Source organism: Dromiciops gliroides, chromosome 3 (genome assembly GCF_019393635.1).
Source record: "Dromiciops gliroides isolate mDroGli1 chromosome 3, mDroGli1.pri, whole genome shotgun sequence".
Taxonomy (NCBI): Eukaryota; Metazoa; Chordata; class Mammalia; order Microbiotheria; family Microbiotheriidae; genus Dromiciops; species Dromiciops gliroides.
In genome coordinates this window covers 420321159-420345767 of record NC_057863.1, presented here as the reverse complement: position 1 = coordinate 420345767, position 24609 = coordinate 420321159, and the positions used below count along the sequence as shown (strand labels likewise).

The window sequence follows — 24609 nt, the reverse complement described above, 5'->3', positions numbered from 1 at the left end:
TTTTTACATGTGACTGAGGAAAGAGAAGAATGATAATTTTTAGATTGTGACATCATGGAAGGAAAGTCTTGTTTTTATCAGCCTTATTGTGGGAATGGACTGAGTCATCTGTAAAATCTCTTACAACACTAAAAATCCTGTGAATAGAAGTCATGGAAGAAATATTAAAAATTATTTAGTTAATCTCCACTCTGTCCTATACTAGTTGCTTGATTTGGGTTATTCAACATCTCTGAGGTTGCAGAGTTGAAAATTACACAATTGATTCATTGTTCTTTTATCATCAAAGCTAAAATGAGAAATATTTTTTTGGTGTGCGTGTGTTTTTTGTTTGTTTTGGGGAGGGTTGTTTTTGTTTTTGTTTGCAGGACAATGGGGGTTAAGCGACTTGCCTAAGGTCACACAGCTAGCCAGTGTTAAGGGTCTGAGTACAGATTTGAACTCAGGTCCTCCTGAATCCAGGGCTGATGCTTTATCTACTGCATCACCTAGCTGCCCCAGAGAAATAGTTTTTACACCTTAAATATATTCTTTAAAGGAAAGCCTGCACTTGTGTAGATGATGTTAAATCACCAAAGTAAACTAAAGATGAGATCAATCATTTTAAGTCATAGAGGAACTATTTTTTTTTCCTTCATAGGGCCCACCTGGTGAAAGAGGAGAACCTGGCGCAGGTGGACCACAAGGCTTCCAAGTATGTCACTTTTACTTATTTGTCCATAGATATCTGTTTCTTAAAGACCATCCCTTCTTTGCAATATTTCCTTTATGCTGCACTTACTTGAGTTCATTAAAATTGGACTATACTAGTAGTTGTTTTACCATGATTATATGTGATGAAAAGATATAGGATAATAATTTTAGGAAACATATTTATAGTTAAATGTATATGATATATATAAATATGATTTTCTATTTTTCTATAAATTATACCTAAAAATAGTAATCATGTATCTGTTCAATATTTTAATAATTTTTTAAGAAGCAAAATAATTTTGACTAAATTTTCTAGAACTCTTGAGTATTTGCAAATATATCTGGCATAAATTTCTTTTCCTAAAACAAAGATAATTTTCATTATTTTGTTGAGTTGGTATCTAAATTTTCATATCTGAAACTAGAACTAGTATAATTTTTAAAAAATATAAATGCAAAGAATTGTCTCAACCATCATTCTTTTTAGGGCTTGCCTGGGAATAATGGCCCTCCTGGAGAAAATGGAAAGCCTGGTGACCCTGTAAGTGTCATTTCCTTTTTTAAAAGCATAAGAAAATTATTTCATTAGTTCTTCAGTTGTACATACTTTTTCATTCCATAAATTATAGGATTCAAATTCAATTCTGGCTTTTTTTTCTGTAACAAAAGATGAAAAAGCAATGGATTAAATTAAATGGAAACCATTTAATATACAGGATATAGGGAAATGAAGAAAAAACAATTCCTGCTGCCAGTGTTTAGTAAAATGTATCATTCCTATTCATCCCATTTGCAGTATATATTTTATGTACCTTTATAGAGTAGAAGACCTTTATAACACAGCTCACAAAACATGAATTCTGATATCCCATGGATCAGAAATCATATTTACAAAGATCCAAAGTCTGATGTCACATAATCTATAAGGTGGATGTTTATTAAATCTCCCAATAATTGCATTGTTAATGGGCTATATTAGTTAATCTGTTCTTGAAGAGAGAGGTGAATACTGTTTTCTTTTTAACTAGGGTCCAAAAGGTGAAGCTGGTGCACCTGGAACCCCAGGAGGCAAGGTAAAATGTTTTAAATTATTAAAAATAAGTTAAACTGAATTGAGGAGTGAAAACTAGTTTTCAGGAACATGAATACAAATTTACTAATTTTCTAGAAAGCAGTAGCAGCAATATGACAATGATTTCCTTAATGTTCACACTTTGAATGAATATAAACATAGTGATCCTATGTTAAATTTGTTTAGCAGAAAAATAAATTCTCAGCCCCCCCCCCCGCTCAAAAAAAAATACTATTAAATATCATGGAGTCAATTGCTTGGCTTCCATTCCTTTTGAGGGCTATCTAACATGCTCAGTTGCTATACCATTGCCTAAATTAAGTGCAAAGTGAAAAGTATTGGTCTTGGTCATTAAGACTGTAAAATATAGAAGACATGCTGTTTTAATGCAATGTTCTTCAGTGAAAGGAATACAGCTTGTATTATTACCCATTTAAGTCCTCTAGCTGATCAGAATTATTATTAGTGAATGAGTTTTAGCTTAAAAATGATATAAATCATCTTATTATAGGGTGATGCTGGTCCACCTGGTGAACGTGGTGCTCCAGGAACCCCAGGAACCCCAGGAGCAAGAGGTGGAGCTGGTCCCCCTGGTCCCGAAGGTGGAAAAGTAAGATTACAACTTTTATAGTCTCCTAACAATATTTCAATAAATGTGTTGCATACTCTTTACTTGACTTGCTATTCTGTCATTAGGGTCCTGCTGGGCCACCTGGTCCTACCGGCAACTCAGGTCCACCTGGTCTACAGGGTATGCCTGGAGAAAGAGGAGGTGCTGGACTTCCAGGTCCCAAGGGTGACAAGGTATCCACTTCTTTTCTTTTATTCATTTATTGAAAGGACATTCTTGGGTAAAAGAAAAGCACAAACACAAACCCCACATGTATGCCTAATACATATATATCCATATGTGTGTGTATCTTGTTAAACTTGAATTCTATTTGTATGCTTAACCAATTACTATACCAGATAACATCTTAGAAAATCGACAGAGGAAAAAAAATAGGAACAAAAAGGGAATGGCCAAGAAATTATGAAATATTCAAATGTATCAACTTACTATTACAATGGGTTATTATCACTCTGAATTTATATATAATAATTCTTCGGGGCTCATGTTTGACAGGGTGAACCAGGTGGCAAAGGCGGTGATGGACCCCCTGGGAAAGATGGCTCAAGAGTGAGTATTAAATATTTAATCCCAGTACAATGGAAATGGAATAGATTTTAGCAATATGGAATACTGAATTACCTACATGAGAATTTTTTCCTTTATTGCAAATATCATAAGATTCAAATGGTAAACAACTTAATCAGGGGACACCCTTCCACACTACTTTTATAATTTTAAATAATTACTGTCTTGACAAATAGGCTATATTGTATCTCCCTCTGTATCCTCTCATGTACAGGACATGACCCAAGAATGATCAAGTGAAAATGTAAACATAATGATTTTTTTTAGTAAATATGAAATTTAAGATACAAATCTTGCTCATTTAAAGAAAATTATAATGAAAACCCTGAAATTACAGGGAAAACTTCATCTTTAACATTTTGCATGTGATTACTTTCTAATAACTTATTTAGCTTTTGGAGAACTTTTGATAATAACCCTGGGAATTAGACTATAATACAAAAGCTGTTTAATATGCAAAAACCTAAGCCTTGAGCTATGGATGTTTCTGACAGACTAAAACAATATCTTTCAAATTTAAAGCATCAAATTATTAAATTTTTCAAATTATAAAAATGTATAATGAGCATACTCTGAAAACAACAAACGATGGATTTTTTTTTTGACTAGGTAGACTAGGCCATGAGAAGCTGTAGGGTATTTTTATTTACAGGTTTTTTTGTGTGGTTTTTTTTTTGGTGAGGCAATTGGGGTTAAGTGACTTGCCCAGGGTCACACAGCTAGTAAGTGTCAAGTGTCTGAGGCCGGATTTGAACTCCGGTCCTCCTGAATCCAGGGCCGGTGCTTTATCCACTGCGCCACCTAGCTGCCCCTATTTACAGTTTTTAAAAAATGAGCAGCTACATAGAACACATCTGTACAAGTGATCATTCAATAATGACAGCATGTAATATTTTCTACATTTATAATTAGATTTCTTCATTAAATTAAATAAACCTATACTGAGCACTATGCTATGCCCAAAGAAATATAAAATTTATATTGGTTATTGTCCTTGTCCTCAAGGAATTTTTTGCCTCCTTTTAATTAAGTTCAATAATGAAATATTTTTTCTGATTTCTTTAGGGCCCAGCAGGTCCCATTGGACCACCTGGTCCAGCTGGTCAGCCTGGAGATAAGGTAACAAATGGTTTAGAAATAGAAAAGCAAATTCTAATAGTTTACATTGAAGTCACTAATAATTATGGTGCTCTTTTGTTTTCAGGGTGAAAGCGGTCCAGCTGGAGCTCCAGGTCTTGCTGGTCCTCGTGGTGGTCCCGTACGTTCTATTAGATGTTTATTGATACATTCTTGTTGTTTGTTGTTATTGTTGTTGTGGTTGTTTTTATAAGCATTTACAATTTAGCAACTTAGGTCATAAGGAAATCAGCAAAGAAAGAAAAAAGCAGAAAATAAAAAGGGAATGGTCAACAGACTAAGCAACATTCAACCCAAGATGTCAGAAACATTCACTTGAAATGTTTTTCAGATACAGTAATGACTCTCTGATTCTGTGCTATTACCATGTGCTCTTTGAAGTGCTTGGAAATGGTGTAGAATTGAGATAAGTAATAGAATTTTAGCTACAAGAATAGCAGTTCTACTGAGAAACTCGCTTTTAGAGAAGAGTCTCATCTTTCCTTGTAATATATACAGTCAGATCTCTTTTTATCAAAATGCTTAGGGAATTCATATTTCTATGAATGAGAGATGTGAAATTATTATGTCTAAAATTCATTTAATAGGTTTTTAGAATCTCCCCCCTTTTCATGACTAAATACACATTTTCCTCTAGATAAAGAAATGGTCTTAAATGCAATTTTAGAAAGCAAACAAATTGGATGAAAAAAGATGGGGGGCATTATCATTTGCTATATGCCATAGCTTTCAAATAGCAATATAAATTTTCCAGATGAGGATTTTTTTCAAACCCATTTAGCATAGTTTGTTTCTTTGTTTACATAAACTAGATGATCTTAAGGTTCCTCTAGTTCTAAATTATTGATTCTATAATCAGTATTCTCAATTAGTCCTGCTATAGAATATTCAATTATATTTTAAATCACATTATTGGAAGTCATTTCAATAAAAAGATACAAAACTTGAAAATGCCAAAAATCAGAATTAGTGTTAATTCATAAAATGTGATGATAAATGAGAAGAAATAAGAAAGCTAATTCTGCACAAAATGTTTATCAAGTTGAAGAAAGTCATACCTGAGTGTCAAAGACAGAGCTTAGCCTACGAAATATAATTATTGTATATTCTATACCAAAGTTTCTGTCTGAAGAAATAGAAGATCTAACCAGAAAAATAAAGTTTAGCCTTCTACGAATGGAATATTGTAATTGTGTCAAACACTTATATTTTATATTTCAGGGTGAAAGAGGTGAACATGGACCCCCTGGGCCTGCTGGCTTCCCTGGTGCTCCTGTAAGTGTGTAACTCTTTTACAGATCTCTTATTTTTTGATAAATATAGTTCTGGATTAGCAATTAAGGCATAGGTTCTATTTACTAGATGTGAGATCTTGAAAGTTATTCAAGTTTTCTCTGTTGCCTCATATGTAAAACAAAGGGGTTAGATGGAATGATCTCTAAGGCACTTTACAACTCTGACATTCATGAACACTGATTGCTAATAGCTAGTTTATCTCATCATACATAATTGTTCTATTATTCAATCACTTTTGTAAAATGGAGATAATAACTGCCCCACCCACCTCCCAAAATAATGGTGAAAATAGCCTAAGAAAATATAGGTGAAGTCCTCCAAAAATATGGTACTACAAGTCTGTATAAATATAAAGATTTTAAAATATGAAACAAAAAGTTATGTTTTAAAATTTTGCCCCTACACAGCACCTTTTTATAACAAATACAGTAGTATATCTTATTTTTGAAAAATTGTGAAACTATTCTTTTCATCCCCACTCATCTGGGTAGGGATTGTTTTGTCCTGTAAAATTAGCAGTCCAGCTAATTCCTGCTTTGTTGTCTCCTGTCATGAAAAGGTAGGGTTTTCTTTGGGGTTTTTTGTGTTGTTGGGTTTTTTTTTTTTATCCTAACAAGATTCAGGAAGATTTTCCTTCCTACTTCACTTAGTATATGAACTTTGGGGAATTAGGATAATTTAATCCATATGTGTGTTTTGCTATGTGAATTTATGGTTTGCTGTTTTGGGATGTAGGGACAAAATGGTGAGCCTGGTGCTAAAGGAGAGAGAGGTGCTCCAGGAGAAAAAGGTGAAGGAGGTCCTCCAGGTCTGGCAGGGCCCCAAGGAGGCCCTGGCCCAGCTGTAAGTATTCCTTCTTCATTTTCGTGGTCTTCTAAACCAAAGAATGCATGTCAATAGACATTTATAATTTTTATTATGAAATACTTTACTTTTAATGTTTTGCAAACATCACTTTTTTCACAGTTTAGTTGAGTTGAAGGCAAGAATTAATTATGATTTTCAATCCATGTAGGGTCCCCCAGGTCCCCAGGGAGTCAAAGGTGATCGTGGCAATCCCGGTGGTCCCGTGAGTTTTTTTCTCTTTTATTCTAGTTCTATTCTATGTTTCTTCCATCAGGATTCATTGATTAGTGCTCATTAGCACAGAAGCAAATATAAAGACTAAATAGGGCTTCATGGCATCTTTCATTGGCCATGGCTGTTTTATAGCCATTAGAAATGAGAATGAGGGGGGCAGCTAGGTGGCTCAGTGGATAGAGCACCGGCCCTGGAGTCAGGAGTACCTGAGTTCAAATCCGGCCTCAGACACTTAACACTTACTAGCTGTGTGACCCTGGACAAGTCACTTAACCCCAATTGCCTCACTAAAAAAAAAAAAAAAAAAGATTAAAAAAAAAAAAGAAAGAAATGAGAATGAGGGGCAGCTAGGTGGTGCAGTGGATAGAGTACCGGCCCTGGAGTCAGGAGTACCTGAGTTCAAATCTGGCCTCAGACACTTGATACTTACTAGCTGTGTGACCCTGGGCAAATCACTTAACCCCAATTGCCTCACTAAAAAAAAAAAAAAAAGATTAAAAAAAGAACAGAAAAAAATATATTGTATTATAAGTACTTAAAATAACTACTTTATGAATCCTAGCCCTGCACAAAATCATCTGATTATTCCATATACAAATCATTAATCCTCGAAAGACACAGGTGAATAATTAAAAATTATCTTCCCAAATAGACTTAGCATATGCATTGTAAAATGGCCAAAAAAGAAGTTTCCATAGAATTAATTATCTTTTTAAGTGACTAAGAATGATCCAAAGATATTCTGAAAGATCTCACTGCCCAGCAAGTAAGATCCTATTATCAGGATCCTAGGGACCTCTACCACACACTCTAGACTATTTAGCTTTTTTTGCTTATTAGTACCAGTATTCCAAGAGTGATCAAAATGATTATAATTTCACAGGGTACTGCTGGTTTTCCTGGTGCTCGTGGTCTTCCTGGTCCTCCTGGAAATAATGTAAGTTATGTTTGAATGTTTTCCTGACACTTATTCTGGTAGGAGCCATACCAGTACTGATCTAGTAACCTAAACACACAGTTTCCTCACAAACAAGGAAACACAATAATCACTATATATATTACTACCATGATCTTTTACTTAAGAGGGAAAAGAAGTAGGATTGTGCTTCTTTCTGGGTAATAATTATGTCTCTGTATTTAACTTTTCTCCAAAGGGTAACCCAGGTCCTCCTGGCAACAATGGTGCACCAGGCAAGGATGGACCCCCTGGACCAGCTGGAAATAGTGGTTCTCCTGGTAATCCAGGAAGTCCTGGTCCAAAAGGTGATGCTGGACCACCAGGTGAAAAGGGACCATCTGGCCCACCAGGAACGCCGGTAAGTAACTAAATTTTATTACTCACTTACATAAGACCTTGGAATCACATATCCAAAATTTTGAAAATTATTAATCAACTTAATCTTTCCATGTTCTTCTTCTTTTACAATTCCATTATATTTTGATAATCATTTCAACTACTCACATTTACCCCTCACTTATGTCTTTTGAAATTTCATGCCTCTATTATTTTACTTCCAACTTTTCATTTATACATACTCAGGGAGGGGATTATAGTTTTACAAAGTAAGTCAGGAGTTAATTGACTTCAGATTTTCAGATTAACAAAACTCAATTTGCAAAACACATTTTTTTGGCTTTTAGAACATTACTCTAATACTCTAAGGTACTTCATTTTCTCTCAAGTACATATATGATAATGAGTCTTCTTGGTCCTTCTTCTTTGGAACTAAGGACCAGGGTTGCCTAAATAAAGGAAATGTGAATTAAGTAATTGTAATATTCAGAAAACAAATTTTTATTCTCTTTCTCAACAGGGAAGTCCAGGTCCATCAGGTATTTCAGGTATCACTGGCGCACGAGGTCTTGCAGGACCACCAGGCATGCCAGGAGGTCGGGGAGGACCTGGCCCACAAGGACCCAAAGTGAGTAGAAATCCATGGGTTGCTTGTTTCTTGATACTTTTAACATCTTTGGGGCTCACTTTTAAAAAGTAGATATACTTTTAATGAGCAAAATATTTCACTTCAGGATGGCCCTTCATTTTTTAACTATAGCCAAACTTATTGGCACAATTTAGCAAATTGAATTAAATTTATCCTGTGGGCGTATGGGAGGAGGGAAACTGCTTTTTTTCCAGAAAAGAAGTAGGTCAAGAAGGGGTGTATCTAAGAAATCCATATATATGTAGGTCTCATGAATCTTTTAAAATGACAATTACTAAGTGATCCAGACCTGTTTATATGAAATTATATGTTGGCTGTCAGTTACAGAAAAGCAGCAGGATCGCATAGGTCCTCTTGGCCTCCTAGTTAATTTGTGTCAGAAATTAGTTTTTTCTTTCTTTTTGCAAAAATATCTCAGGAAGAATGGGTTTAGATATGCCACATCTGGCCTATAAGCTATATAATAGATATCCTACCTCTAGAATCACAGTTCAACTGAGAATATGTAGGAAGAAAAAGTAAAAATAGAAATAAGAACCTGTCTCTGCATATCAGGTTACTCTCTAGTGCTTCATTTTTGATCACATGGAATAAAAACCAGGTTTTTTTTTATTTCTTTCCTTTCATATAGGGTGAAGATGGCAAACCAGGACCGAGTGGTCAAAATGGAGAACGTGGTCCTCAGGGCCCACAAGGTCTGCCTGGTTTAAGTGGTTTGCCTGGGGAACCTGGCAGAGATGTAAGTCAATCCTGTGGTAGAGTCTCTGTGGTCCAATCAAATTAGTCTCAGTAAACCTGACTTTCAATAGCAGTCAAATTGGTCTTTATGAATGTACCTCAGTTGAGATTTTCAGCAATCTAGATAAAGTCATATGACTACATTCTCCTTTTTTTTTTAATGAAAAAATCTTCTATGGCATAATTTGATTTGGGCTTCATGATATACGATAATGACTATTCAATTATAAAGGGATCATTCAAAGAATAATAGTGAATGTTAGAAGGGCATGGTGGTACTACTCTCAGGCCATATGGAAGGGGGCGAAAATGCTTGCTTGTCTGATTTCATCTCTTAAGCAATAGTAGCAACTTTATTATTATGTTGTTAGGTTTAATTCTCTTGGTCTTTCTTCATTAGGGAAATCCTGGATCAGATGGGCAGCCTGGCCGTGATGGTGCTCCTGGTGGAAAGGTACAATTTGAAGAGTCTCTGGTTTCCTCAGTAGGACTGATTTTCCACAGAAGCTATATATAACCTTCTCTTCCCTTTCTTCTCTACTTTCTTTAATCTTCTTACAACTCCCTCTTTACCATTATCTTCAGCTAATAAACCTACCCCTTTACTGAAAAAATTTGAGGTCATTTGATATGAGCACTCTCTTCACTTATTCTTTTGATCTCAAAACCCATTGACCTCATTTCCCACTCTTTCTTCCCCATCCCTAATCTCTGACAAAGAGATGGCCCTTCTTTTATGACCAACCCTTCTATTCCTGTACTTCATCCCATCCCTTCCCATCTTCTCCTCCTCAAGCCTTCTCTATCTTAACTGGCTCCTTTCCTACTGCCTATACACCTGAGCAAATTTCTGCATTTTAAAAAAAAAATCCTTACTAAGCCCTACCATACCCTCAAATTATAATCCTTTGATATTGTTAATGTTTGAATAACATTTGAAATGCTGTGATTTTTCATCAATAAAGACAGTAAAACAAATGTACATATCTTTATATCTTTATACATATATATATGTATATATATGTATATATATATATCTTCTACTTAGCCAAATTCCTTGAAAGTGCTGCTAATATTACATTCCTCCACTTCCTTTACCATCATTTCCTCCTCGATCCTTCACACTCTGACTTTTAACTTCATTGTTCAATTGAAACACCTCTCTCCAAATTTATCAATGATGCCTTAATTTCTAAATCTCATGATCTTTTCCTCCTTTCTATTCCTTCTCCACCCATCCACTCCAATGGACACTGCCCAACACCCTCTCCTCCAGAATTCTTTCTTTGAATTTTTGTGACACTGCTCTTTCCAGGTACGAATTCCACCTTTCTGACCACTCCTCAATCTCCTTAATGACTTACCCTCCACATCATGACTCCTATCTACAGGTGGTTCTCAAGGTTGTATCTTGCCTTCTCTTCTCTTCTCATTTGATATTCTTTTAGTAACCTCACAGACTTCCATTGGTTTATAATTTCTATGCAAATAACCACCAGATCTATATATCCAATCTCAATCTCCCTTGAACTTTTTTGTTTTTGTTTTTGTTTTTGTTTTAGTGAGGCAATGGGGGGTAAGTGACTTGCCCAGAGTCACACAGCTAGTAAGTGTTAACTGTCTGAGGCCAGATTTGAACTCAGGTACTCCTGACTCCAGGGCCTGTGCTCTATCCACTTCCCTTGAACTTTAGTACCACATCACCAATTCCCTAACTGACATTTCCAAATAGATTTCCTGAGGTTATCTCAAACTGTAAACAGGCAAAAACCAACTCATTATTTTTCCTAAAACTTTCCTGACTCCTAAACTTCTTCATTTCTGTCAACAGCACCACTCTCCAACTTTCTTAGGTTGATGCTTCCGGTATTATCCTGGAATCCTCTGTATCCTTTACTCCACATAGCAAATCAATTGTCAAATCTTGCCCTTCCTACTTTTATAACATCTCTTGTAGCTAATCCCTTTTCTCCATTCATATAGCTATCACCTTAATCCTCTTGCCCAGATTATTGCAACAATCTTCTAACTGTTCTCTTTCCTCCAAGTCTCTCACCACTCCAACCCACCCTACACAGTCTTGACAAAATAATTTTTATTGATATTAATTGGATCATGCCACTCTGTGATTCAAGCAATTCTAGTGGCTTCCTATTGCCCCTAAAATAACATATAAATTCCTCTGTTTAGCCTTTAAAGCCAAACAGAACACAAGGAACACAGTCTCCTGTGCCTGAAATGTATTCTTTCTTGATCTCTGCCTCATAAAACCCCTCTCATCCTTTAAGACACAACTCAATGGGACAGTTAGGTGGCACAGTGGATAGAGCACTGGCCCTGGATTCAGGAGTACCTGAGTTCAAATCCAGCCTCAGACACTAAACACTTACTAGCTGTGTGACCCTGGGCAAGTCACTTAACCCCAATTGCCCTACTTTTTAAAAAAAGACACAACTCAAACAATAACTTCTAAATAAATTGTGTCCTGATTCCCCCAACTGGCAATGCCCTCTCCCAAACTACTATATTTAACTACTTGTTATATATTTGTATTCATTCACTTTAAATTTCTAGTGTATATATTTATATACATACTTGTTATCCCCCCTTATAATGAATATTCATTATGAGTAGGGATTGTTTCATTCTTTGTGCTGACATCCCCAGTGCCTAGCAGACTGTCTGGCACATAGTAGATGCTCACCAAATACTTGTTTGATTGATGAAGGGATAGATGGATGGTTGGGAGGTTAGTTCAATACAGGTTGTATTACATTTACACTGGACTTTGTGAATTTGTTTACAGGGTGACCGTGGTGAAGGTGGTCCTCCTGGATCTCCTGGCTCTCCTGGACATCCTGGCCCTCCTGGTCCCACTGGTCCATCTGGAAAAAATGGAGATAGAGGAGAATCTGTAAGTTCAAACAGGATCAGCTCTACTTTGTGTGAATTTCCTTCATGATATACATCAGTAGATGGAAGGATTTCAGATTCTGGAATTTCTTCACTTATTCAGCAAGTAAAGGAAGAGATATATCATTTTAAAATAAAAATCTGACTTTCATAGTATAGAAATTATCATTTCAAGTTAGAAATTCCTGACAGAAGTCCATGAGGGATTATTATCAAAATAAAAAATCATACTATAATGATACCAAGGAATAAAAATTATGTTCCTAGTAAACTAAAATCTGGATTAATAAAGCTGTTTTTCTGTAAGCCTAGTTTAATGCATACTCTAACATGAGGTAAGTACTATGAATATTATTATCCTCATTTTATAGATGAGGAAACTTGAGGTTCAAACAGTTTGTGACTTTTTCATAGTCATACAACTGGTGTCAGAGTCAAGATTTGAATCCAAATCTTCCTGACACTGTTGAGAACTGCCAACTAAATAATAAATGGTCATTTCAGATAGATGTTTGAAACTTTGTAAGAAATATTTCAAAACTAAAAGCCATCCCATTATCATTTTTCTTTTTGGTCCAGAGCTATGATTTGGGATGTTATGGGGATTTCCTGGTGTATAATATCCATCTGGGAATACCTATCAGGAGTTCTAATATTAGAGTTGCTCCTGACACTGAAAGGGCCCATGGTCTTGCCGCTAGTATATATCCAAGACAGGACTTAATCTGAGGTCTTCTTGACTCACTGAGCATGATATATTGATGTTATTCAGCACTTCAAAGTAGAACTTTGATTACTAATATTGAGCCTAGGCTAAAGGAGAAAAGTCACTAAGGCTGTTCCTAGCTGGTGTAGGAATAGTTTCAGAAGTTCTTAAAATGAAGTTTCTTTGAACATATGTGAAAGCACTAATATAAGAGTTTTTCCCTCTCAGTATTTAAAAAATCATGATGTGGGGGCTGCTAGGTGGTGCAGTGGATAGAGCACCGGCCCTGGATTCAGGAGTACCTGAGTTCAAATCCGGCCTCAGACACTTGACACTTACTAGCTGTGTGACCCTGGGCAAGTCACTTAACCCCCATTGCCCCACAAAAAAAAAAAATCATGATGTGAACTAACATCTTTTCCATTCAATTTAGGGTCCTGCTGGTCCTGGTGGTCCTCCGGGTCCTGCTGGTGCTCGTGGTGCTCCAGTAAGTTATGTCTTCACATCTGCAAGCAACAGAAAACTTTCTTTTCTGACATGGTCAGGGAATTGAAAAGTGCTAGATGACAGTTACTAGACAATCCATGAAAGGATTTACAGTGTTAAATGAATTAAAAAAAAAACCAACACAAATAATGCCTGGTTCGGTGCATTCAATTGATTGCAATTACGCAGGCATTTATGAAAGCTGTAATATGTAATGGATCCCAGGGATATAAACCCCCAAGTCAAGAAAACTTCCTGCCCTCAAGAAGTTTGCCTTCTAAAGTGTGCCTTTCATGTAGGCGATATTCATTTTATAAAGTGGTCATTAACATATTCCAGTGGAAATATGGCAAATGGGAAAATTAATAAAACATATTTAAAATGGAAATGATAAAGAATAAATTAACTTTTTATTTAATAATTCAGAATACGGCTCAGGTTCTCAGAGAACCTCAGAATTATCACTTAAACATCAATTATTATTAGTCTATCACTATGCAGAAGTGCCAATTGAACTAGAGTTCTAGGTAATAGAATATCAGATAACAGAGTGTATTATAATGCAGAAGTATATTAAGCCTATAATGTTATTTCCCAATGTATTTCTACAGGGTGCTCAAGGTCCACGTGGTGACAAAGGTGAACCTGGAGAAAGAGGCAATAATGGCATCAAAGGACATCGTGGTTTCCCAGGGACTCCTGGTCCACCAGGCTCCGCAGTAAGTATTTAAACTTTTTTTAAAGGTCCCCTTGTTAGTTAAAAACAAGGCCACGGGGCAGCTAGGTGGCACAGGGGCAGCTAGGTGGCGCAGTGGATAAAGCACCAGCCCCGGATTCAGGAGGACCTGAGTTCAAATCCGACCTCAGACACTTGATACTTACTAGCTGTGTGACCCTGGGCAAGTCACTTAACCCTCATTGCCCTACCAAAAACAAAAACCAGAAAGAAAAACAAGGCCACATAGGCTGCTAAATTGTGTTCCAAAAGTTCATATTAATCTCAGTAGCTGGTGTTATCCTACTCTTACAATGTGTTTCATTCCTAACTCCCATGGAATTAAAGTTCTCTGTATTTACTCATCTATCTTAAAAACTACCATTTATTCATTCTCCATTTAGCATTGCAACTCATCACATGAACAAGTTATCATTGCAGAGAAAGAAAAATACCTGAGTAATTCAATCTTTTTGGGAGGAGGAGGCTATATCATATCCAGTGAGACATGACTACACCTATTCTAAATAGCATGACTATTAGTTCATTTCAGTACAGAGGCTCGAGTGCAGAAATTAGAAAAAAGCAAAATAACATATATTTTGTCTTATTTTTCACATAACTAGTTTAACTTCCTCAATTAATTAGGGAGTTAGAGATAAATGAATTCAAAGGATTTATGTTGGATTGATATTCTAATTGAGAAAGTAGCTTTTAACTTATGTCTTTGTTGTGCAAAGACGTCTTTTACATTTGTATCCCCAGTGCTTGGGCTGTAATAAGTACAAAATAAATATGGCTTTGTTGACCTGGACCCTGATATTAATTAGCAAATAAGCAAAGACACCTATTTCAAGATTAATAAAGAAAACTCTAGACTAGAAAATAAATTTGGGGGCTTACATTTTTCTTTTAAAAAGTAAAGGATAGGGGCAGCTAGGTGGCACATTGGATAAAGCAACAGCCCTGGATTCAGGAGGACCTGAGTTCAAATCCGGCCTCAGACACTTGACACTTACTAGCTGTGTGACCCTGGGCAAGTCACTTAACCCCCATTGCCCCACAAAAAAAAAAAGTAAAGAATATAATGGGTAAGAAGAAATCACTTTTCAATGAAGAGGTAACTAAATTCTCAGATTCTTTAGGTAGATGTTAGGGATAACCTTGGCATTAGTTTAAATAGATAGAGCAGATAAGAGGTGAAGCATAATGGATTACCTTAAATTATGACCATGGCATTGAATCTCATATGATCAACAATGATTTTTGGAACTGTTAAGAATTTCTTAACTAATTTTCAAACTATCCTACCTTTTCAGGGTGCACCTGGTCACCAAGGTGCCGTTGGCAGTCCAGGACCTGCAGGCCCCCGAGTAAGTAGTATTGAGAGATGACTACATATTGAAACTTTTATAAGACTATTTAAAAATGAAGAGAATTACTTAGTTGTGAAGTTTTTGTGAAATAATATTAATCCATTTGAAAATAGGTTTCTCATGATGAATTTTGTCTATATGCATTTCTTTCCCATTATATGTATTTCTGTGGCTTTGATAATTGTTTCCTTTAAATCTTGTTTAGGGCCCTGTTGGACCCCATGGACCCCCTGGCAAAGATGGAGCAAGCGGGCATGCAGGTCCCATCGGTCCTCCAGGCCCCCGAGGGAACAGAGGAGAAAGAGGGTCAGATGTAAGGAGACAATCATTTACATGCACATTTAATTATTATTTTCCTTTCACCAACTATCAGAAAGATGAAGTTGAATGTGTTTTTTTAAGATACCAAAAATAATTTATGTTAATAAAAGCACAAGTAAATCGGGAAAAAAAATACTACTTCTTTATAGCTTAGATTATAAGACTGAGATTGTAGATACCACCATGACTTAAGGAAATATATTAAGACTTTCCACAATAGTGCTAAAACACATGGTTGAATATTTTTCAAAAAGTTGTCCAGGTGAAAAAAAAAAGTCATCCAGTTGTTTTGTCAAACCATGTGATTAATTGGCCCTTTAATTTTTTTTAATGCCCAATAATATAATACTTTAAGATTTGTAAAGTGTTTTATACATTTTATCTTATTTAATTCTTATAACAACTTAGCACATGAAAATTATGATTATCCCCATTTTCAGAGATGTTAAGTGGTTTGATTACTTGTTCAGGTGGCATAACTAATAATTGTAAAAAAAAAATGGAGTTGAAACCCATATTTCTTGATTCCAAAGCTATTTATTGCTCTACTATAGAGCTGTTACCTCCTGTCAATATGTGAATATATAAAAATAGCCTAAAATTATTGGGATAATTATAATGTTATAAGATAGACAGAGATAGATAGATAGATAGATGATAGACTATATATGTGTGTATGCACACACACACATAAAATCTTTGTATTTTTTATACAGCACCTCTTTTGTTCTTCATACCATTATAGCAGAGGCTATTCCTGTATTTTAAAAGCTGTGACAGAGCTAGCACCAGGTCCCAAGTATCTTGGTCCATTGTTCATTCCCCCAAAACATATCTCCTTGGAATTCTGTTCCTTAGGTTTCCACAAACCAAAGAAAGTGTTTCTGAAAGTGTCCCCAAAATTCTCCACACCCCAGGTCTACAAAAATATTGCTTTTAAAAACATTTTTTTTATTATTTGGGCCTTTTTATCCTTTTTTAAAAAAATAAGTAATCTGAAAGTAGCATTACTGTCAGAATTTCCTTGGTTCATAGGTTTAAAAATCTCCTTTCCTATAAATTTTTTGCAATATTTCTTATATTTAAGGGTTTTTTATTTTTAATTTTTTCCCTGATGTCTTTTTAGTTATTAACTTGGAAACAAAATAATATGAAAGGTTGAGGCAAAAGTATTCCATTTTTGTATCACGATATATTTTTACTTTTGAAGTACATTTATCAGAAATATTTATCTCCTTAATCATGACCATTTCATTTAAAACAACTAAACTAAAACAGTTATTAAATCATTACCCTATTAGAATCATTGGATTTATTAATTTATTGATGTGAGACAATCAGGGGTTAAGTGACTTGCCCAGGTTCACACAGCTAATAAGGCTCAAGTGTCTGAGACCAGATTTGAACTCAGGTCCTCCTGACTCCAGGACCAGTGCTCTATCCACTGCACTACCTAGCTGCCCCCAAATCATTGAATTCAGAACTGGGAGACACCTCAGAAACCATCTTGTCTCATTCTTTCTTTTAATATATGAGGAAACTGAGGCTGAGTAGTTAAATTATTTGCCTTAAGTAATACATATAGTATCTAAGTAGTAGAGCCTTGATTTGAACCCAGTTCAATGGGTTTGAATTTGAAACCATTTCCTTTTCACTACCATGCCTCTTCATTTTTTAAGCTATATTTTCCATGAAATCTTATGGAGTCTTTCCATACAGCTTTTCCAAGACAACGATTAACATTTAATCATTGTTCCCAATTTCCTCACTTCTTAGGGTTCTCCTGGCCACCCTGGAAACCCAGGTCCTCCTGGCCCACCTGGTAACCCTGGTCCCTGCTGTGGTGGTGGTGGTGGTGCTGCTGCTTATGGACTTTCACAAGAAAAATCTGCCCCATATTATGGAGATGAGCCCTCAGATTTCAAAGTCAACACTGAAGAGATTTTGTCCTCACTCAAATCAATGAATGGACAGATAGAAAGCATCATTAGTCCTGATGGATCACGAAAAAATCCTGCACGCAATTGCCGTGACCTGAAATTCTGCCATCCTGAACTCAAGAGTGGTATGTATATTAGAATGGAAATGGTTTTCAATGCAAGTGTAAATTTAGCAAAGGTGAGAAATAGCAGGCTTCATCCCTCTGTGACATGGGTCATTTTTTTTCTAAGAAATCAGAAAGTGAAAGAAAGATACAATCAAAGTAATACTTAAAGGAATTTAGTAGAAATTAATTTGAACTGGCTTGAAATAATGCTCTTCCAGGCTACTTTATGGAAAGGAAACATATTAAATTATTAGTAATCCCCAAAGAGTTAATATAATTAAGAAAAATACCTGTTCTAATCACCTTGATTCTGTCATCAAAATTAGCAACAAAAAATATACATAGTATTAAAACCATGTCAAGGTATCAGGATATTATTTTTCTGTGAATCTGACACTGTCCTTATAGACTCAGCAAATCAGTATTTTTTTTTGTGAGGAAATTGGGGTTAAGTGACTTGCCAAGGGTCACACAGCTAGTAAGTGTTAAGTGTCTGAGGTCAGATTTGAACTCAAGTACTCCTGACTCCAGGGCCGGTGCTCTATCCACTGCACCACCTAACTGCCCCTCAGCAAATCAGTTTTAAAAGTAACCTCAGAACTTAAACTAGAGTCCATCTCTCTACCCAATGCAGGGCTTCACTCTATGATATCCATAAAAGGTGAACATTCTGCCTCTCATAATATTTACACTGACAGGAAACACAGTATTCTAGCTTTGTATTTAATTATTAGAAAACTACAAATTTTCTCTCAGATCCTATATTGTAAAATATCAGCACATGGAATAAACAATCAAATAGTCTCATTTGAAGCTTAGATTCCTTTCTCAAATGGTTAACCTTAAGAATGGATTGCTATATTTCAAAGAAAAAAAATCTTTCAACCTAGATGAAATAATGAATTTTCCAAATGAACTTCTTAACCATTGTTCTATGTTGTGTGTGTTCAGGACAGTACTGGGTTGATCCTAACCAAGGTTGCAAGATGGATGCTATCCAAGTGTACTGTAATATGGAAACTGGTGAAACGTGTATAAATGCCAGTCCCATGAATGTTCCACGGAAGAACTGGTGGACAGATTCCAAAGGTGAAAAGAAACACATTTGGTTTGGAGAGTCCATGAATGGTGGTTTCCAGGTAAGAATGGAGATATTATTAGTCTCCCAGTAACATAAACTAAATTTATCTGATTCTCTACTATTCCTCTCTACTTTCCTTCTCTTCAATTTGACAAAGATTTATTAAGTATGTGCAAAGCAAAGTTATTTAGCAATTTTAATAATAATAATAGCATAGTTAAAATTTATATACACTTATGATGCACCTGGCAATGTGCTAAGTAATTTACGACAACTATTCTCTTATTTGATCCAACAACCCTGGGAGATAGGTGCTATTATTATTCCTATTTTACCAATGCAAAAACTGAGGCAAACATGAGTTGAGTGATTTGCCCAGAGTGATGCAGCTAGTAAGAGTCTGAGGCTGGATTTGAACTCAAGTCTTCTGTACTCCATTCTTGGCAGTGTACCACCTACCTGCCTCTAGGGGAGGGGGAAGGGATCATGTCTGGACTTGTTATTTCTTCACATGGGGAGTTCTCAGTAAGTAAACTCCCTCTATCAGTATGGATCCATAAATTATAGGATTTACAGTGTCACCTGGGATGATACTTGCCCAGGATCACACAGGCTGGTTTAGTGCACCGAATCAGAGATTGGGCTTGAATGCCGGCCATGAGAGATTAGCTGTCTATCCTCTCTACTATGCTGCTTCTTAAATTAATGAAATGAGTATTCTAAATGATGAAATAGTATGGACGAGCTTTCCTTTAAGCTACATGTTTATCAGGGTAAAGAAAAGCTTAAGAATTATGTTAACTGAATCATTCATTCTTATGATATAAACATATTTATTAAAACTTTCTGGTATATATATAGAAAATATATATTATACTAAAATAAATATAAATTCATTTGCAAATTACTCTTTTTATACGAATTGTTTTGGTGGGGATATTTCCACCACTGTTCCTACCAACACACCCTCTGTACTTCATAGATTTAGTGTTGTCTTTTGGCACTGAGAGGTCTCGACATGATTTATGTATTCTAGACTCCAAGACTGATCCTATACTATGATTCCTACCACTGCACTCCCATAAATAGATGAGAGAAAGAGAGTAGGGGAGAAAGAGAGAGAGAGGAAGAAAGAGAGAGGGAGAGAGAAGAAGAGAGAGGGAGAGAGAGAGAGGGAAGGAGAGGGGGGGGCACACTAGCTATTATTCTCCATAGGTAACATTTCTTCCACTTCTTCCACTGTGAGTGACCCACTGGTAAATACAAATATGTTCCTACAGATTCCAATTAAATCTCAAGAATTAGAATTAAAATTTTGAACTTTTGGCTAATTTCTTTTTTTTTTCCTTATCACAGTTTAGCTATGGTAATCCTGAGCTTCCTGAAGATGTTCTAGAGGTTCAGTTGGCATTCCTCAGACTTCTTTCCAGCCGTGCTTCACAGAACATCACATATCATTGCAAGAACAGCATTGCTTATATGGATCAAGCCAGTGGGAATGTAAAGAAAGCTCTAAGGTTGATGGGTTCCAATGAAGGTGAATTCAAGGCTGAAGGAAATAGTAAATTCACATACACCGTTCTGGAAGATGGTTGCAGTGTAAGTGAATGATTTAAATATTCTTTGTTTAGTGTTTAAAATTCTGCCCTAGAAGACTATGCTTAATTTACAGGGCAGTTTAGGCACACAGAATGGCCCTCCCCTTACCTTTTGTCCTTCAACTCATTCATTAATGAGCAGTAAGCAAAGCTACCAAGTCCTTCATGGTCATGACAGTAAGTTCTGTATTTCTGGGAGAATTCAGAGCCATGCCCTCTAAAATCAGGCAACCCTGAGTGGGCTCAAGCTAAAACTTGTATCCTTCAACAAAGAGAACTCAATGTTCTCATGACTTCTCATGTTGTAGGTCGCAAGGAAACTAGTGAAATACCATGGGGACTATTTTTCCATATCTAAACAACTTATTAAATACTGTTCATTTTCAAGTCATTGATGCAACTCTTTCTCTTTTTTGCTCCTTTTTTCCCCCACAGAAACACACCGGGGAATGGGGTCAAACGGTCTTTGAATACCGAACACGCAAGGCTGTGAGACTGCCCATCATTGATATTGCTCCCTTCGATATTGGTGGTCCTGATCAAGAATTTGGTGTGGACATTGGCCCTGTTTGCTTTTTGTAAACTAAAGAATTTGTTCTCTTTGAAAGCCCAGCAAACAAATCCACACTCCAATTGTGTTCCTCTTGTTTTAATCTTGTCAACCAATACAGGTGAACAACCGTATTCCAGTTATTTATTTCCAAAATTTCTGGAAAAAAATGATGATTTGACAAAAAGGGATCATTTTTGTTTTGCTAGTACACCAAATACAAATCAAATGCTTTTGGCTCTATTTTTTTTTTTACCAATTCCATCTTCAAAATGTCTCAGTGGTGCTATAATAAACTTCAACAGTCTTACAACAATTCTGTGTTCCAGTCTTTGAATGCTGCCCCAATTGCAAGGCACTGAATATCCCAAGCATGAACAACTTATCTTCCTTTCTGAGATGGTAAAAAGAAAAAGCTAGAAAGGACTTCCCTGTTTCAACTACCTCATCTTGGACAGAAACTGGGATAAATTAGCTTTCAATCAAAACCAAAAGCAAATGAATAAAAAAAAAAAAACTCTGTATGCATCTGAGAGTTTTATAAATTCAAATTATTCATTTAAAAAAACTGGTATAGTTCTGTGCCAATGGGTAGTGGATAAAGTACAGGCGAGTGCAAGGATTGAGCAGCAGCCCCTTTCTTTAAGCTATTCATTTTATTCATGGATTTAAATTCAGTTTTTTTCAAAGGTGCTTCTACACTTTCTTGTCATTGCTGGTCAAGACCACTAAAACTTAGGAAGGCAAATATGATGGTGCTAATCTATTTTCGTTTTAAAAACTGCAGGTCAGGGTTATTGTTGACTTGCACTAAAAAGCCTAGATTTACAAGATTTGTCAGTGTTTCCTGTTGAAGATTGTTCTTGAAGACTTTCTCCCTTCATTGTGTATATTTCAAGAAATAGCCTAGATGGTGAGGCTACTTTGGTCCCATTCATACAGTAAGCATGTTGAAGGATAACCATCTTTGTAAACTTGTATGTGGTTGTTGGTCTTTTCCTCACAAAGACACATAATAAAATCTCCTAATAAAATTTCTCATGGTCAAATTTTTCCCTATTTTTTGTCCCTTCCATATCTTTGACTAACATAAATCTATATAAGGGAGATTCTTTATAAGATTCCATAATTTTTCTGGAAATTTTTAGATTAGAATTATCAAGCTGGAAAAGTAACTGGGTTCAGGGGCTCTTACGAAGGAGGGGAGGACAATTAGAGAAGGAATAATGGAGGATCCTCCAGAATTTAAAAATATAATACACTCCCTGTATCTTAGGAGTAATAATTCACTACGCACTCCATCATAAGTTTCAAGATACATAGGACAAAGGGACCTTAGGCATCCCCTCATCCAAATCCCTTATTTTACAGCTAAGGAAACTGAGATTTATTGAGATAAAATGATTTGTCCAAGGCCACACAGCTAAAAAGTAGTAGAGCTGTGATTCAAACTCAGATTTTCTTATTCAAATTTCAGCACTCTTTGGATATCTATACTTCCTTATTCATAGATCCCCATAACAAAACTATTTTACCTAAGCTCCATGTAGAATAATCTACCCTTTCTTACTTGTCTTTCTCTGATATATCAAAATATTAACACAAATTATTTTATGTTGTAGAGATATTTCTGTTTCAAGCAAGAATCTTTTTAATTTTGTTTTTTAATGTCTGGAATATTGGAAAGAATACAATGTCAGATTCTAGATTCTTCCCAGAAGTGAGGAATGGGATAGAAAAGAAGAATACTGGAAACTAATCAGACTGGGTGATATAGTAGGATCAGGAAACATTTGTGAACAGGAGGTTACTTTAACTATTTAGGGGCTCCATATTTCTGACTCTCTCTCTTAAAAGTGATGTTAAATCAAAAGACCACATTGCCAGTCTTTTGGGAGCTAGAGTCCCAGGATAGGCAGGACCTCCCCAACAATGTTGCACCACTTCTGCTTTGCAACATCTATTACCACTCCTTTCCTAGGAGCATCTGGTGAAATCTCTGGGATCAGTGACTCAGCCTATGTTAAGTTTATCCATGTGGCTGTGTAATTTAAAATTCTAAATGTGGGTTCTAATCTGTTCCCCCAATTTTGGGGGAAACTGACTAAAATCACTGATAAAATGAGTTTAGGTTTTTAAGGGTTTATTGAAAGATAGAAAGAGAAAGATTGAGAACAGAATTCCTACAGCCTGGCAATCCTATTTTTCCTCAATTCTCTGTGAAGTCCTCTGGAGTCTCTCGAGCTCTGTGCAGGCTCTCCTTCCAGCCAGATGTGCTTAGAATCTAGTCAACTAGTAATCCAGTCAAATCAGCCAGTAATCCACTCAGGTAGGCTCCTGAGTATCTGTCAAATCTCATCTATCACATTCCATTATCTTGACATGGCATAACTCATAGAATCACAGGATCACAGATTTAGAGCTGAAAGGGACTTTAAATTTTTATAGATAAGGAAAGTGAAGCCTATTGAGCAGAAATGTCTTCAGCAATATAACACAAGTCATAGTGTAAGTGGTAGATGCAGGATTTGAACCCAGATTTTCTGACAACATCCAATACTGTTATCACAAAATTATCTTGTCATCTGTATACTAACATAAAGACAGTTTCTCTCCAGGAAAAACTATTACATATGGTTCTCCACTGTATGATGCTGGTGGTGCTTTCTAACCAAAAGTTCATCAATTCGTTTTTTATAATGAAACTCGCATAATAATAACTCTGTAAACTTAGCATCCTTTGTGGATTGTATTTATTGCCCAAAGAACCACATTCCTACCTTATCCCCATCATCAGGGAGCTAAAAAACCAGCACTATGCCTCCATTATTACCTAATTCACCAAAAGGAAGTGAAGTAGCCAAACTAGCATTTGTTTTAAATTTCATTCTCATTGATCTATTCATGAAGCAGTGATTTATTGGTCACTCTGGCACTGATAGTGATGGAATTGAGTCCCTACAGATGGCATAATACAGAAAGGAAACAAAAAATCCAAATTAATATTTCTTTAAGGCATCTAAAAGAGTGCTTTTCCCTCAGTACCTCCATTTCCTTGTTGTCACTCCCTCCTCAGTCTATTGAAATCTAGTTTTCTCTGCCACCAGAAGAGAACAATGACTTTTTTTGGGGGAGGGGGGGCGAGGAGGCAATTGGGGTTGCCCAAGGTCACACAGCTAGTAAGTGTCAAGTGTCTGAGGTCAGATTTGAACTCAAGGTCGTCCTGACAACAGGGCCAGTGCTCTAGCCACTGCACCACGTAGCTGCTCCACAATGACTTTTTAATGACATTTTTATGGCATTTGCATTCTGGACTATTCCTTCTTCTTTATAGATATCCTTTCCTACCTCAGTTTCTGTGACATATCTTTCTCAAGATTTTTCATCTCCTTTTCTGTCATTTTTCTTTTTATGTTGTATTCTCATCCTTCTGCCTCTCCTTAAATGTAGGTGTTTTCCAAGTTCCCATTTTCAGATTTATTCCCTCTCTCCATTTTCTCCCTTTGCCCACTTTATCACCTCTAAGCAAATAACTCCTAAGTCTGTATTTCTACTCCTTCTCCAACCTCTTCCCAAAACTCTGGTCCCATATCCCCATTGACCTATTGAATAATTCCACTGACATGTTCTGTTGACAACTTAAATTCAACATATCC

General features: G+C 36.1%; 1 protein-coding gene across 1 annotated transcript in view; it reads left to right on the top strand.

Moving 5' to 3' along the window:
* Positions 1–22002, top strand: part of COL3A1 (collagen type III alpha 1 chain) — a 70105-nt gene extending 48103 nt beyond the window's left edge. The window contains exons 27-51 of the mRNA XM_043993602.1: positions 641–694; positions 1184–1237; positions 1725–1769; positions 2280–2378; positions 2465–2572; positions 2895–2948; positions 4032–4085; positions 4171–4224; positions 5325–5378; positions 6135–6242; positions 6415–6468; positions 7363–7416; positions 7634–7795; positions 8294–8401; positions 9054–9161; positions 9561–9614; positions 11967–12074; positions 13213–13266; positions 13877–13984; positions 15300–15353; positions 15562–15669; positions 17454–17742; positions 18676–18863; positions 20162–20404; positions 20839–22002. Of these exons, the coding sequence (XP_043849537.1) occupies positions 641–694; positions 1184–1237; positions 1725–1769; positions 2280–2378; positions 2465–2572; positions 2895–2948; positions 4032–4085; positions 4171–4224; positions 5325–5378; positions 6135–6242; positions 6415–6468; positions 7363–7416; positions 7634–7795; positions 8294–8401; positions 9054–9161; positions 9561–9614; positions 11967–12074; positions 13213–13266; positions 13877–13984; positions 15300–15353; positions 15562–15669; positions 17454–17742; positions 18676–18863; positions 20162–20404; positions 20839–20985 (2523 nt within the window). The 3' untranslated portion in view covers positions 20986–22002. The remainder of the gene's footprint in view (positions 1–640; positions 695–1183; positions 1238–1724; positions 1770–2279; positions 2379–2464; positions 2573–2894; positions 2949–4031; positions 4086–4170; positions 4225–5324; positions 5379–6134; positions 6243–6414; positions 6469–7362; positions 7417–7633; positions 7796–8293; positions 8402–9053; positions 9162–9560; positions 9615–11966; positions 12075–13212; positions 13267–13876; positions 13985–15299; positions 15354–15561; positions 15670–17453; positions 17743–18675; positions 18864–20161; positions 20405–20838) is intronic.
* Positions 22003–24609: the final 2607 nt, after the last annotated feature.